Source organism: Pinus tabuliformis, chromosome 5_2 (genome assembly GCF_031772625.1).
Source record: "Pinus tabuliformis cultivar Carrire ecotype Pingquan chromosome 5_2, CPIR1, whole genome shotgun sequence".
In the NCBI taxonomy this organism is placed as follows: Eukaryota; Viridiplantae; Streptophyta; class Pinopsida; order Pinales; family Pinaceae; genus Pinus; species Pinus tabuliformis.
In genome coordinates, this window is record NC_142306.1 from 937,953,832 (window position 1) to 937,970,038 (window position 16,207).

General features: G+C 40.3%; 1 protein-coding gene across 3 annotated transcripts in view; it reads right to left on the reverse strand.

Annotated features, from left to right (window-relative positions):
• Nucleotides 1-16,207, reverse strand: part of LOC149162355 (alpha-soluble NSF attachment protein 2-like) — a 196,457-nt gene that overhangs the window by 62,427 nt on the left and 117,823 nt on the right. For all 3 annotated transcript variants that reach the window (XR_016261925.1, XM_089437231.1, XM_089437230.1), the window contains 3 exons: nucleotides 10,425-10,584; nucleotides 10,260-10,307; nucleotides 10,021-10,101 (listed from right to left, as the gene is read on the reverse strand). Coding sequence is in view for 2 of the 3 variants with exons in the window: in XM_089437231.1 (XP_089293357.1) it covers nucleotides 10,021-10,101; nucleotides 10,260-10,307; nucleotides 10,425-10,584 (289 nt within the window). In the remaining variant the exon portion in view is untranslated. The remainder of the gene's footprint in view (nucleotides 1-10,020; nucleotides 10,102-10,259; nucleotides 10,308-10,424; nucleotides 10,585-16,207) is intronic.

The following is a 16,207-nucleotide window of genomic DNA, read 5'->3' on the forward strand; positions in this document are numbered from 1 at the left end:
TCTCAAAAAGAATCCATTGATTAAGCTGAAGCATAAAAAGGATATCCAAGATGATGGCACTAAGTTCATTTTTACTTTATTTTCAGGAAATATTCTTTGTACATTCTAAATCATCACCAGCTAGGGATGAATTATTGGGATTAATTATCCCTACTGGTATAACTGGAGCAGAAGTAATATTGCATTAGTATATTTTCAATTTATGTTAAAAAGTGTATCTATATATATATATATAGATACACTGACACGCAGACATATAGAGAGAGAAAGAGTTATGTCCCCTAATATTTGAGTGTCTCTACAACTGACCCCAAATTCATGCCCCATCCCCAAACCTTGGTGGAGCAATTCTTTTAAAATATTTTATCACTTCATGCCAAAACATCATTTAATTTCACATGTGATTGGATAACATTGGTTAACATATTAAAAATTTCTTGGGTAATCACATCACTAAAATATTAAATAACTCTTTTATAGAAATTTTACAAAATTTCTAATTCCCTTTATTATTGTAACTTTCATCTGATGATCTCACAACCATTGTCTAAAACTATAATTATAAAAATAGAAGCATCACAAGGAAATTGAAAGATGGAAAGAATATATTTTTGTCAAAATTGTACAGCATGAGTGAGTCTAATGGCTAAGAACATGTGTTCCCTCCACGAAGTTCACAAGATTGTTGATTTGTGGTAGCATCGAATGTGCTCTAGCCATGAAAATTGGTGGAGAGGCTAAGACAAATAAGATCTCCAAAACCCAGAAATCGTTTTGGAAAATTCCATCCGGTTGGAGAGATATTAAAATAATTAATATTTTTAATGGAGTTCCTAAGTCTAAACTTAAGAAAATTAAAATATTATTGGGTATTAATATAAAACTGGGTGAGAAGGTTCTAAATGACGAGGATCAAGCCAAATCTAATTTTAGCCGTTGATTAGGGACTTAATCTCGGTCATTGAGATTCAACAGGAAAAGTACAAGGGGAGGCTTGAGGGTCAGTTGGAGACACACTAGCAGATACTCAATATCTCAAGGAAAATCGATTCTCAAAGAGAAAGAGATCAAAGGGAGAGTTGCAGGGTGGAGGAAGAGAGGGAATTAGTAGCAGTCTGGGGAGCTCAGAAGAAGTGACGCAGGGACTCTGACAAACAGCGCAGAGGGAGATGCGGAGAGGGACCAAAGTTGTGTAGAGTCACGCAGGGCTAACACAGTAGAGCAAGGAAGCTCTCTAGGGTGTCAGAAATTCTCGGAGAAAAGTCTCAGGTCTTTTCTCCCAGTGTCTGTAAATTTTTCTGTAAAAGCGATTGCTACTGAAGATTAATAAAAACCCTCCTCTGCTGCACCGGTTTTCCCGCATTGGGCTTTTCCAGGGACAACTGTCCAAAAATAACTATATTGATGTGATTGATTCTTGTGCATATGTTTATTTCTGTATAATGGTGTCGGTGTGATATCTGCAGTAGAATTTATTTTAATATTTACTGAAGATTTCATCAATAACTTATTGGGAATAATAAGTAGGTGAAATAAATCAGTTGTTGCAATAATAGAATTTTTGTTTAGAAATTTTCACATGGTATGAGAGCAAAGATTCGGTGACAGGAAGGGAAAATTGATTATGGGTCAGGAGCATGATGCAGAGGCATCCACTCAAGGGGACTCATGCAAATTTTCAGAAGAATGCACAAGAGACAGAAATTACGATTATTCTATGTTGGCTTCCAGATTGGAAGAAGTTGTTTGTGTAGCAAAGAGGCCTCCTTGGGGGTTTGGTATATAGATAGTGTAGCTTCCTAGCATATGACAGGAATCTGAGAATGTTTTTCAGATTATCGGGAAGAAAGAATGAATTTTCAGATAACCATGGGGAATAAAGCAAAGTGTACTCCAATAGGGAAAGGTACTATACTTTTTCAAACAGAAACATGAGAGCGGTTCCAAGCTACCAATGTGCTGCATGTGCCAGGACTAGGGATGAACTTACTTTCTGTATCTCAACTTCAAAGCAAGGGCTATGATGTTTTCTTCATTAAGGAGAAAGTATGCGTCAAACACCCGAGTTGGATAAAGAAGGTCCAGATCGAAATCAGAAGTAATATGTTGTACAGGCTGCAGGTAGAATCACCAATGGCACTGATAGGTAGTAATGGAGACAAGGATTTGAATGAACTATGGCACAAAAGGATGGGACATTTGCACCATGGGGCTCTGAGAATTCTCAGAAAAACTGTAACAGGAGTTCTAGATCTTAGTACTGAACGAGATGATGTATGCAGAGGGTGTGCTCTGGGCAAGTATGCCAAAGCAGCGTTTCCAAGAAGTAACAATAGGGCCAAGAGTGTACTAGGATTGATACACTCAGACATCTGTAGACTGATGTCCACAAAGGCTCTTAGTGGTGCCGAATACTTCGTCACCTTCATCGATGATCATTCCAGGAAGACTTGGATCTACTTTCTGAAAACCAAAGATGAGATTTTGATCGATTCAAAGAGTTCAAGGCTCTAGTGGAGAATCTGACAGGAAAGAAGATAAAAGTGTTGCGCTCAGACAATGGTGGAGAGTATGTTGACAAGGACTTCACCGATTTTTGCGCTAGGGAGGGCATCAGAAGAGAGTGGACAACTCCCTACAATTTAGAGCAGAATGGAGTAACAAAAAGGAAGAACAAGACTATTGTGGAAGCAGCTAATGCAATGATGTATGATCAGGATATGCCAAAATTCTTGTGGGCAGAAGCATGCAGCACGACAGTCTATGTCCAGAATAGAACTCCTCATAGGGCATTGGGCAAGATTACTCCAGAGCAGGTCTTCATCGGGAAGACACCTGAAGTCAGTCATTTCAGGATATTTGGGAGTTTAGCATATTGCCGTATGTCCAAGGAGAAGAGGAAGAAGTTAGATCAAACAGTAGAGAAAGGATATCTTGTGGGATATAGCGAGAATGCTAAGGCATATAGAGTCTATCTTCCGGGGAGCAGAAAGGTAGTAGTTCGGCGAGATGTAAAGTTCATGGAAGATAGAGCTTTTAGATAATCTTGAGAAATGCCTTCTGAAGAGCAGTTAAAAGATGAGTCGTTGGTCAAACCACTTCAACCAGCAGAAGCTAGTACCAGAAATTCGCCTTCTAGACAGGAGGAATCACAGGAAGAGGAAGAGATAACAGATGAGCCTACTACCAGAGCAAGAACGAGTCGGGAACTCCGACAGATTCTACGGGATGCAGAAGAATTCATTCATGCACCCAGGAACAGTAAAAGGGAGCGAAAATAGTTAGACAAATACCAGGCCTTAGTAGCTCAGGTTAGGGAACCCTCCAATTTTCAAGAGGTTGTTCAGCATCAAGTATGGGTGGATGCGATGGTGGAGGAATATAACTCTATAATGGTGAATGATGTCTGGGAAGTGGTGCCTAGACCTTAGGACAGATCAGTGGTAGGTTCGAGATGGATCTACAAGATCAAATATGCTGCAGACGGCAGTGTGGAGAAATACAAAGCTAGGTTTGTGGCTAAGGAGTATGCTCAGAAGGAAGGAATAGACTATGACGAGACCTTCGCCCCAGTAGCCTCCTACATCTATTAGAACCGTGATATCTCTTGCAGCATTGATGGGGTGGGAGATTCATCATATGGATGTCAAGATGGCATTCTTGAACGGGGTAATAGAAGAGAAAGTATACATTGAACAGCCAGAAGGCTTTGAGACACATGAGAAGAAATCTCATGTACGCAGATTGAAGAAAGCCTTCTATGGGCTCAAACAGACACCTAGAGCATGGTATGGTCGAATTGATGGCTACTTGCAGAAAATGGGGTTTGTCAAGAGTGATGCAGATCCCAATATCTACTATCTGGTTGTAGAGAATGAGCCTCTAGTCCTAAAACAGATTTGTGGAGAGGCTAAAACACAAGAGTTCTCCAAAACCCAGAAATCGTTTTTGGAAATTCCACCTAGAGATAGCTTAATTAAATTAATTGACCATCATTTAAATTTTTCCTAAACGTAACTTTAGAAAAATTGATTAATTAATAATAATTAATTGAAAAAAGTGAGAATTCTCTATAAACTCACACAGATCGACTTGGAGATGATCTCAACTATCGATTAAGTTTTAATCGTGGACATTGAAGTCTCAACTGGAGATTATAAGAAGAGGTTGATGGGTAGAGGGAGAAACACATAGGAAGAGTGAGTTTCCTTGGCAATTCGATTATTCCAAAGAGGAGCTTTCAACGAGAAGGATTCGAGCCAGACAAGGGACGCAGAGACAGTGAGGGGCATAGTTACTAAGTCTGGATGAATTTTTCCAATTCCAGTTCCGAAGATTCAACTATAGGAGGGCCAAGTTTCCTCAGTGTGGTTGCGTAAAAGATTCAGAGGCAGAGTTCGATTTGGCCAGACAGAGGGTTGATTCAACTGCTGGAGGCCGCGAGAATTTCTAAAAGGGCAAATGGGTCATTCTCAGAGGCAGAGTTGGGCAGATGGCTTGATCAATTGCAGCTACCAGGCAAAGCGTTTGAGGGCATGTGCAGGGGTGGCGCAGGGGATTTTCGTGTGGCCTGTTTATGGCAATTGTGGAGCTGGATCAGTGTGGGGTGAGACAAAATTTGTGTCACTAATTTTGTGGCTAGTTTATCTTGTAAAGGATTACCAATTTGGGCATCCATTTGTACTAAGAATTTCTCACTATTGCATAATAATAAAACCCTCAGCTACTGCATCAGTTTTCCCACATTGGGTTTTTTTGGGGACAATTGTCCAAAAATAATTGTCATTTCTATGAGTGTGTGTGCTAACATATTTCTGAGCTAACAACATTTTATTTTTCGTAACGTTTTTATGGTGAAAAATTGCAATGTGATTTATTTGTTATTTTCCGTAGAAAATAAACTACATAATTAATTTACAATTAGAAGAATAAATTTCCAGTTTCTGCAACTAAAATTGTAATTTTTCACATGGTATCCAAGCACAGTTGATGGATAGGAGGCCTAGAGACGAAAAGGGAGAAATCAGTTGTTCAGAGGGAGCAACAACACAAATTTACTAGGGGTTGCGCAGTCCCTAGCCAGGGAATGTGAATTGTTGGACAAGGTTAGATTTTCTAGTTGTAGGTGACAGGAAAATTCGATTTGTCCGAATGTGATTTCAGCAGGCAGAGGTGAGAAGCACAGTATTTTCACAAAGCAAAATTATTGTCTAGGAGCAAAAGGGTTTTACAGTAGTTTGCAGTTGCAGAATCAACGCCGATTGAAAGAGAAATTGCACAGACAAAGGGGTATTTCTCTCAGAGGGTTTCTAAGCTCAAAAATCCAAATTTCCAATAGCAGCAGGCAAATTTTCTCTCCAGGAAGGAGTGCGAATAGCAGAGCTAGCAACCAAGCAAGTAAAAGAGGGAGATTTTTGTCCCAGGTTGAGTTTTTTGCAAAGATGGCTTTAGCGGGACCCTGAAATCAAGACAGATTAGAGGGTGCATCGAACTATTGTATCTGGAAGGCCAAAAGACCTTCTTGCTAGACGAGTATGGTCTAAAGATCTACGCAGAATGAGTTGTAGCCATGCCTACAAATATAGACTAGCTAGCTAATTACAATAAGGAGATGGCCAAGGCAAAGCGATTGATTCTCGACAAAGTTCGAGATCGTATAGTCTCACACGTTGCGGCCAAGAATACAGCTAAAGAAATGTGGGACGCTATGGCCTCACTATATTAGAATCCTTCCAAGCAACAGAAGACGTTCCTAAAGGAAAAGCTGAGGAACGTACATATGTAGAAGGGTGAAGGCATCAACCCCTTTCTCATCAGAATTCAGGATATATGGGATGAGCTTGCAGTCGTAGGAGAATCACCTCCATATATAGAACTTGTGCGTTTAGCCCTCAACAGTGTCACCGAGGAATGGGAGAATTTCATCCAGGGCATTCTAGGACAATATCAGTTGCCTGGGTGGGACCAGATGTGAGTAGATCTCACACAAGAGGAGATGAGGCGAGCTCTAGTAAAGAGCTCCACTAGCAACAGGGGGTCGAAGTCTGTGAAGGAGGAAGAAAATGTGGCCCTTGCATCGAAAGGGAAAACAAAAGGTCTGAGTCAAGAACAAGGCTCGCAGGGAGAGAAGAAGAAGAAGAAGGATCTATCCAAGATCAAGTGCTTCAAGTGTGGCGAGTTTGGCCACTATAGTACTTAATGTCTTCAATGGAAGAAGGACAAGAACGAGAAGTAGAATCAAGTGACATCGTCTGCAAAGATAGATAAACTATCTTCCAAATTGGAAGACCAATTCGCTTTGTATGCAAATATACCTCCAGGTGAGAGATGGGGAGACATCAAGTTCTATATTCTAGAGTTGTGCAGAAATGGGTAGGGTCCATAGACGAGCAGTGGTTGCAATTTACTTCTCACATGGATCATTACCCTTGCTACAGGGGCCCAAGGAATTCAGTAGAAAGAGGATCAGTGTCAAATGATGTAGTCAGTTCCGAAGTGACAGTTGCAGACTAGTCGCAGTCAGTTCTAGAGTGACAGTTGCAGACTAGTTGCAGTCAGAGAGGCGCAGAGTAATGTTGGTAGCAATGTGGGAGGCACAATGCAAGGTCAACAACAATGCAAATTTCCCAATGGACAGTGCGGGGGCTAGTAGTAGTCAAAGACTCAAGAGACAGTTGCAGCATGTGATTACAGTTGATTCAATATTTTGGATGCTTCTCAGTTGCAGCCGCAGCCACAACAATGAGAGGGAGTGTTAGTTGGGTTGCAATGCAGATGCAGAGTTGGCAACAGTACGGGATGTACAGTGCAGTGTCAGCAGTAGCACAAATGCAGCATCGTTTAGCGACAGTTGATAATAGTTGAATCATAGTTAGCGCAGTAGTTGATGGATAGTGGCAGGCAACTACAGTTGTCAGACATCAACAACGTGTATGGAGGATGATGCAGATATAGGGTGTTGTAGCAGTGCAGCGCTAGAGAACACCTTCCTCGCTAAGAGGGAGTGTTAGTTTTTGTAGCATCGGATGGTGTTCTAATCTCAAACTTTGTGGAAAGGGTAAAACACATGAGTTCTCCAAAACCTAGAAATCATTTCTGGAAATTTCACCTAAAGATAGCTCAATTAAATTAATTGACCATCATTTAAATTTTTCCTAAGTCTAACTTAGGAAAACTAGTTAATTAATAGTAATTAATTGAGAAATGTGAGAATTCTCTAGAAACTCACACGGATCGACTTGAAGATGATCTCAGCCATCAATTAAGTTTTAATCGTGGTTGTTAAAGTCTCAACTAGAGATTATAAAAAGAGGTCGATGGGTAGATGGAGAAACACACAGGAAGAGCAAGTTTCCTTGTCAATTCGATTTTTCCAGAGAGCGGCGTTTAGCCGGAAGAATTCGAGCTAGACAGGGGACACAGAGACAATGAGGGCAAATTTAATGAGTCTAGAGGAAGTTTTCCAGTTCTGGAGAGGCAACTACAGGAGGGTCGAGTTTCCTTAGTGGGTTTGCGCAAGGCTTATGCAGAAGCTTCAAAGGCAGAGTTCGATTTGGCCAGACAGAGGGTCGATTAAGTTGCTGGAGCCCGGGAAAATTTTCGGAAGGGCCAGCAAGTCATTCTCAGAGGCAGAGTTGGGCAAACGATTTGATCAGTTGCAGCTACCATGCAAAGCATTCGAGGGCCTGCGCAGGGGTGGCGTAGAGGCTGGCGCAGGGGCTTTTTGAGTGGCCTGTTTATGCCAATTGTGGAGCTGGATCAGTGTCGCGTGAGACAAAATTTGTCTCACTAATTTTGTGGCCAGTTTATCTTATAGAGGATTGTCAGTTTGGGCATCCAGTTGTACTCAGAATTTCTCATTGCTGCATAATAATAAAAGCCCCAGTCGCTGCACTAGTTTTCCCACATTGGGTTTTTCCGGGGACAATTGTTCAAAAATAATTGTCATTTTTATGTGTGTGCTAGCCTATTTTTCCATTTCCAGCATTTTATTTTCCGAAGCATTTTTATGTTGAAAAATTATAGTGTGATTTATTCGTTATTTGTTTTAGCAAATAAACTGCATAATTAATTTACAGTTAGAAGAATAAATTTCCAGTTGTAGCAATTAGAATTGTAAATTTTCACAATGTACCGGCACTCTCATTCTCACTTATGAGCTAGAGAGTGGGACAAATTGGATTTGTTGAGTTGAACCCAATGCCCAGAAATTTTGAAGGAAAAATATATTACTATCAAAATTTTCAAATGCCAAAGTTCTAGTTCAAGTATGTTGCCTATATGTTGGGTGTCAAATGTTGAAATTTCTAAGTCTAACCCGTTAGAAATTTTCTTGCACTATTTGGTTTATTTCACCTACTTGTTTTATTCATTAACAAGTTATTTAACCATATAAATACTGAAAATAAACACAATTGCAGTCTCAACCATCTATAGATCATCAACTGAAAGAAATAGACAAACACAAGGGACACTATTATTTTTGGACAATCGTCCCTGGAAAACCCAATTTGGGAAAACTGGTACAACAGTTCTGAGGGTTTTATTTTTAAGCAGCTTTCTTGAGTACAACTGGGTGCCAAACTAGCTCACCCGACAGAGAAATCAATCAATCTGGCTATAATACTTCTCTTTGGAAGCAGATATTCGGAAGTCTGCTCCATGAAAAACTCTCCAACGCCTCTCTAAGGCTCTGCGTTAGCCCTCCTAGCCTTTGTGTCAACCTGAATCCCTCTACGTCAACCCTCTGATGCTCTGCGCAGGCTCTCTAGCCCTCTGGGTCACTCACGTAGGCCCTAGTAGCCTCTGTGCAATCCCTCTGGCTCTCTGCATGGCTTCTACTGGCTCTGCGTAGCCTCCTTTGCCTCTGCACTAGTCCTTCGGTACTATCTTTGCCTCTGCACTGGTCCTTCAGCACTATCTTTGCCTCTCTGTTATGCACTCACTGTCCCTCGCTGCAACTCTGATCACTAGTTCGATTTCTCTCAGCAAACCCCGCTTCAGAAAATTGAATTGACTGATCAACTTGGTGTATCTCCAACTGACCCTCAAGCCTCTTCTTATACTTTTTCTGTTGAGTCTTCAACGGCAAGAGATTAAATCTCTAATCAACAACTAAGATTAGATTTGGCTTGATCCATGTAATTGAAAACCTTCTCCCCCAATTTTATATTAATACTCATTAATATTTTTATTTTCCTAAGTTTAGACTTAGGAACCCATTAAAAATATTAATTATTTTAATATCTCTCTAACCGAGTGGAATTTACCCAAACCATTTCTAGGTCTTGGAGATCTCATGTGCTTTAACCTCTCAACCAATTTTCATGGTTAGAGCACATCTGATGCTACCCCAAATCAACATCAAATTTTTTCTATCAATATATAGTCACATATATATAAAAACTCTCTTCTACTTTATGATTGACCAACGGATTGAATTAACATGAGATTCTCAAATTGAATACAACTATGCTATAAAATAAAACATCAAAAAATTGAAATCTATTTTAATTTTGAATAATTTCCCATGGAATTAAAGTCTAGTTGAAAACACTGTTCCTTGTGAAAATTTCCCAAAAAACTCTATTAAACTTGTCTTTGATTCTTAAATTTGAGGGAGCATATTTGATGGCTCCATTTCAATGCTGGCTTCTATCAGCTATATGACAAACCATAGTGGTCAATTGGGTTTAGTTTGGCTGGTTAGGAGAAATGTTGTTATGCTCTCCACCCACATTCAATTGCCACATATGACATGTTGAGTTCATAATGAGTATTTCTTGTAATGGCTTTGAGCCTTGTTGTCAAATTAGTCTTTAAAGGACTGAAACATGTATATTCCTCATCTGGAATATAAAGATATTTCTAATGGAAAACACAAACTCACACATATTAATTACAATTGTATTGGATATAAAGCTTTTATGAAAGCACATCATTTTCTTCAAAATAAAAACAAAAACATATAATGTAGTACAGAATCAAGGAACAGTTTTAAATTTAATCATAGAAGCATACCAGTCGAGTCATACTATCGAACTCCTTGACCACATCAGTAAATTTCACTACATCCTCCTCATCAATTGCATTAGACAAATCCTGAAAACAACAAGTAATCTCTTAGTTCAAATACCAACAGACAGCCTATCCTATGTTTTGATTATATCTTAGGTATGTTGACGCTGGCATATTCAGCCAAGTTTGCAGAGAACGTTTTCTCAATACATCAAGCAATCAGAAAAGGTAAAAAGGCTTACTGCTAGGAATTTGCACTCTCGGGTACCTGAAAATGTTGGATCAATTTCCTGCATTGGCAACCATGACACAATTGAAGAAAGAGTTCAGTTGATCAAGTAGCCATACAAGCTTCAAAGTTAGAGAGAAGATATCAAAAGGAACGATTTAACAAGTCAAAGCTGAACCTGATATTTTTCAAGTGCATTGTTTATTGCCACAACGTCACCCTTGCAAATGTGGCAAAGACCAGCATTTAGAAGATAACCCCTAACACTGTACTTGAGAAGATTATTATTGATTGACCGCTGTGCTACTTCTTCAAAAATTTGGATGGCCTTTGGGTACCTGCAAGTGTCACAAGCAAGAAATCGAATCAGAGAGAAAAATATTACAAAAGGAATCAGAGAGATGATCCAATGCCTTTTGAATTACGATTCAGAGGACAGAGAGCTTGACAATTTGCTACAATAGAAACAAGCACAGGCACATTCCCCCAGTGTTATAGATTTTCTGAATTAGATTCAAAGAGTAAAGTAGAAGGTCCATCTACAAAGTTGAAACAAGAATGAGAGTAACCATGGACAAAGTAGACTCTTAGTGATGAAAAAAAACTCAAAATTTTCAGGATTATAATGAAGGAACACAAAAGAGGAAAAATTGTCGCAGCAGGACTAGGGTTACAGTTCAATGGAGATAGTATGAAGAAAGGAGGAGAACTAACCTCTACGAGCAACCTCTCTGAGAACAATATCTCAGACAAGGACATGGTTACTTGCAATAAGTTCAAGCATCAGACTGTTAAGCCAGGGAAGTAGGGAAAATATCCATTGGCATGAAACAAGACAACAAGGGAGGAAGAGAATCAGAATCAAGCAAAAGATGAGAAGAAAGGACACTTGCTGATGCACAGATAGCTAAACTCACTGAAGTTTGCCTTCATTCGACATCATTTAGCTTCCAAAGAGAGTATTACGAGCAAGTCACTGAGGTTGCAATGTGATCCCCCTCGTCACCTATTGTAGCAAACCTATACATGGAGAAGTTTGAAAAGAAGGCTATCAACACATAACGCTTAAGCAAAGAAGATGGAAGAGGTACGTTGATGGTACAATTGTAAAATGGCAGCATGGAAGGACGAACTCTGTGCTGATTCCCACCACTATCCTGCTCAGAAAATTGGGATCCTGAAGACACTTGCCCTAAAAGCTGTAAAGATATCTGACAATGAACACCTAGACCAAGAGCTGGACCACCTTGCTAAGGTCCTCAGGAACACTGGCTACAAAAACTAAGACATTTTTGAGGCTATCAAAAGAGCAAAAAGAAGGACCCCCCCTCTTAATTCACCAAACTCTCATCTTTCCAGCCGAAAAGCACACCTCTCATACATCTGTGGTGTCACTGAAAAAATTGCTAAAGTACCAAGGAAGAAGAATGTTGGTTCAGTGTTCAAGCCACTTAAAACTATTCAACAAAAAATGAAATCTGTAAAAGATAGCATTTATCAATGATAACTCAAGGTGGTTTACAAAATTGTTTGCTCCTGTGAGAAATGCTACATTGGTGAAACCGGAAGATCCTTTAAAGTAAGAATTAAAGAGCACGAGGTTGACATTAGAAACCATCGTACCTACACCTCTGCCCTTGCAGAGCACTCCTTCCATTCCAAACACCATATCTGTCTAGAGGACACCAAGATCATATCAAAAGTAAACCACTACTTAAGAAGGAGATTCCGAGAATCCTTGGAGATATTAAGACACCCTAATAATCTTAACAATGATGGCAAGCTCAAGATAAGCAGAAATTGGTTCCCTCTAATTTCCCAATTCATCAACTCTTGATCTTTCTATTTGGGCCCTTTCCTTTGTTCTCCTTGTTGGTCCACTCTTCCTGTCTGGTTTCTGTTAATTTTTAGGGATAGATTGTTCTCTGCTATAGATAATTGCAATTTTTAAACATTTTCAACATTTTTGCGTTACATTCACCCCATAACATCATATCATCATTAACAACCATGTAGAGAGAACAATAACATCAACAATGCAGCGGAACAATAAAAGCAATAGAAGAAAAGCATACACAATAGAGACACTAGGTTTTTGGTCGGAGACCAGGGAAAAACCCCACAAGGGAGAAAACCCATAATCAATTCTTCTTCTTTTATTAGATATTCATCAACTGTTCAGTTGAGATACAAGGTTTTATAAGAATGAGACATATTTCTTTCATCATCAATCACATTAGGTCTCGTAGGCTAACCTAGGATCATACATGATCCTCATAAGAAAATCAGAAGACCTCTGATAGGGCTGCCTCCAAATCACTGTAGCTAGCATAGATCTCTGTCTCAAGTAGCACTATCAATACTGTCACGAAGATACTGCCATTCAAGATTGTCACACTATCATATATCTCTGTCATATTGGCATACATCCCTGCCATGGGAACTCAGTCCATTCATCACTTGCCATAAAATGTATCATTGACATACACTGCCATACCATTGCCATACATCAACATAAGTATCACTACCATATACTGGCATATCATTGCTATTAGGACGCTGTCATTAATCAATGTCACATCAATGCCATATGTATATTACTATCATCACTGTCACATGGTTACTTCCATATATCACTGTAATAATGATATTAAGGACACTCATCATATGGATACTACTATCCATCACAGTCATAAGAACATAGCTATATATCTTTGTCACATATTTTCATACATCACTGCCATACAAGGTTTTGTCACGCATCTTAATCATAAGGATATTGTCGTCTATATTACAAGAATTTCTGCCATATGTTACTGTTATTCATCGTAGGTAACACTACCATATATCATTGTTATGCATCATTGGAATCGCTTCCTTAAGTCACTATCATAAGAATTCTACTACACATCATATTCATAAGAGCACTATCATTCAACACTATCCTTCATATTGGATTGTATTAAGAGCTATTCTTATCAGTCCTATTGTTGCTCAAATTGTACAGGCAATACACGACAACGCTCAGGGGGAGGGTTGTCACTCTAATCCCCGCCCTTTGTGTTCTAGCTATCTCCCTACAACAAGCTATGGGGGTAGTCCCTATGAAATGTGAAGATGAGAGACTTGTTGGCAACCAGCATGTCCAAGAGACGCAACTAAATGGCCTAGCAACTTGGTTAATTTTGCAAGTTAAAGATTAGATTAGATTTGACTTGGAAAACTAGTGCCTTAAAGGAATCAATTACTTGCTTAAGATAACTTATTTACCAAGTCACTGGATGAACAATTGTTGCTTTGAAGATGTTTCACTAACCTATATGAAATGCAAATCCTACAATCTAAGTGAGATGCAAAATCTAGGTTTATTTTAAATTATATGCCTATCTAGGTGAATCTTTTCTCTCAATTGTTTTGAAGCTAGTCTATATAATAGGTTGTGAGAAAGAAACCAAGGGGAAGCAAGTTATGGCTTGATTAACAATCCCTTCCCTTCAAATCTAACCACCCGATGCGTCCGGTGCTGCAGAGACTGTGGCTCTGACGACTGCGAGGTCACTGTGTTAACCACTAAAGAGGTTCTAGGCTTCACAAGCTAGACGAGAAAGGTGGGCCTATCTCTTTACTGACCAAACTTATGCTTGAAAGTTAATTAATTAATGCAACACCAGGCCTAAGATGCAAGGTATGAGTGAAGATTCTTAAAGTGAGATTATTAAGTTCTTAGGTACTTAAAGACAAGATACAATTATTCTAAATTTAGAACAATAAAGTACTTAAACAATAAATCAATGACAATCTTCACCACAAGAGAAAGTGCTCAAATTAAACGGTGCTAGGAAATGTTGTCGGTAATACCAATAGACAATTGCTTAAGAGATAAATGAGATCAAATTGACAAGATCAATGCTTCTTAACACAATTAGCAACCTTAAGATGAAAACAATGAACCTTCATGTTGGAATTTCTAAGTCTGACACATTAGAAACCCTTCATGCACTTTATTGATTTATTCCTACCTACTTGTTCTGTTAATTAACAAGTCATTTACCATGTAAATACTGGAAATAAATACAAGCACATGCTCAACACATTATAGATCATCAAAACAAGCACACAAGTGACACCGTTGTTTTTGGACTAATGTCCCCGGAAAAACCCAATGCGGGAAAACCAGTGCAGCTATCTAAGGGTTTCATTTATTAAGCAGTTTCAAAATACAATCTGGGTGCCAAATCCGGCTCGCCCAACAAAGAAAAATCTCGGCAGTAGCACCTCTCTACTTGGAAGCAGATATTCCGGCTGAAACCCAGGATAAACACTCTGGCAGCTCCACAGCTCCAATCTGCCCCACGAAACCCCAACATCAGTGTCTAGGGAGTGTGTCATCTCTCCCAGCAGTTCCGGCTATTCCCAACAGTTCCGGCTTCTGCCCTCTGCGTTAGCCTTCCCAGCTGTTCTAGCAGTTCCTGACAATTCCGACTATTCCGGGCAATTCCGGCTACTGCCCTCTGCATCAGCTTTCCCAGTCGTTCCAGTAGTTCCTGGCAGTTCCGACTGTTCCCAGCAGTTCCGGCTTCTGCCCTCTGCGTCAACTTTCCCGGCTGTTCCAGCAGTTTCCGGCAGTTCTAGTTGTTCCAGCACAAGACTGGCTAACCCCGGCTATTTCTACATCCCTCTCTCCAGCTACTACGTTGATCCTCCCAGTGCTATCTCTGCCTCTCTACTTCTGTATTCACTGCCCCTCAGCTGCAACTCTAATCACTCTCTCAACTTTCTCAGCAAACCCAGCCCCAAAAAGTTGAAATCTTAATCTCTTGTTGTATTCTCCAAGTGACCCTCAAGCCTCCTCTTATACTTTTCTCGTTGAAAGATCAACGACCGAGATTAAGTCCCTAATCAACGGCTAAGATTAGATCTGGCTTGATCCATGATTTTTGGACCATTCTAACACAGTTTTATATTAATTCACATTAATATTTTAATTTCCCTAAGTTTAGACTTAGGGACTCCATTAAAAATATTAATTATTTTAATATCTCCCAAACTATTTAGAACCTGCCCAAACCCTTTCTGCGTATTGGAGATCTCATGTGCCTTAGCCTCTCCACCAATTTTCGTGGCTAGAGCACATCCGATGCTACCCCAAATCAACACTCTCTCTTAGCGAGGACTGTGCTCTAGTAATACTCCTCACCGAGCATCACTCTGATCATCCGACATTGGTCCCTGTGCCGATGTTAGGCCTGCTGCCCAACATCCTCTACACTGCTGCATCCTGTACTGCTAGCCATGGCCCTGCAACTGCCACTACTGCATCCGTGTTGCTGCCCATAGCCCTGCCACTAGCACTACTGCATCTACACTGCAACCCCTCTCATCATGTTGCATCATGTTGCCCATAGCACTGCCACTGCTAACTGTTGCACTGCAACTCAGTTACTGAGAAGTAAGTAACTAATCTCCCAACTCTGACATCTCCGTCAGGCTAGAAACACTCCTGATGTTGAAGCTCCCTCTGACACTAACAAGTGCTCCCTCTCTGACCTTTGCGCTGCTGCAACAACTCCATGCATCTCGCACCGTTGCACACCTCTAAGTGCCATCCTGCACTCGTACAACACTCTCGTGCCTCTCGCACTGTTGTAGCCTGCTAGCCTCACGCTGTCTTGGGAATCCTGCACCGTAGCTCCCTCTGTCGCTCCATCTGTATCCGTCTCTACTGACATCACCAACGCTGCTACTCTTTGAGGCTCCCGTAGCAAGGTCTAATCCAAGAGGCTAGGTACCTCGAGGATCTTGCCCCTCATCGCCTGTAGTCCGCCTGACCACAGCTCGATGTCTCCCCACTTCTGCTCAAGTGGTGTCTGCGCACTCATGGCACAGTCATCGTATGTCTCCACTTCCTTCTCTGCCCTTGCTGGCACAGCCTTGGTCTCGGAATCCTCTCCCTTGCTCTTC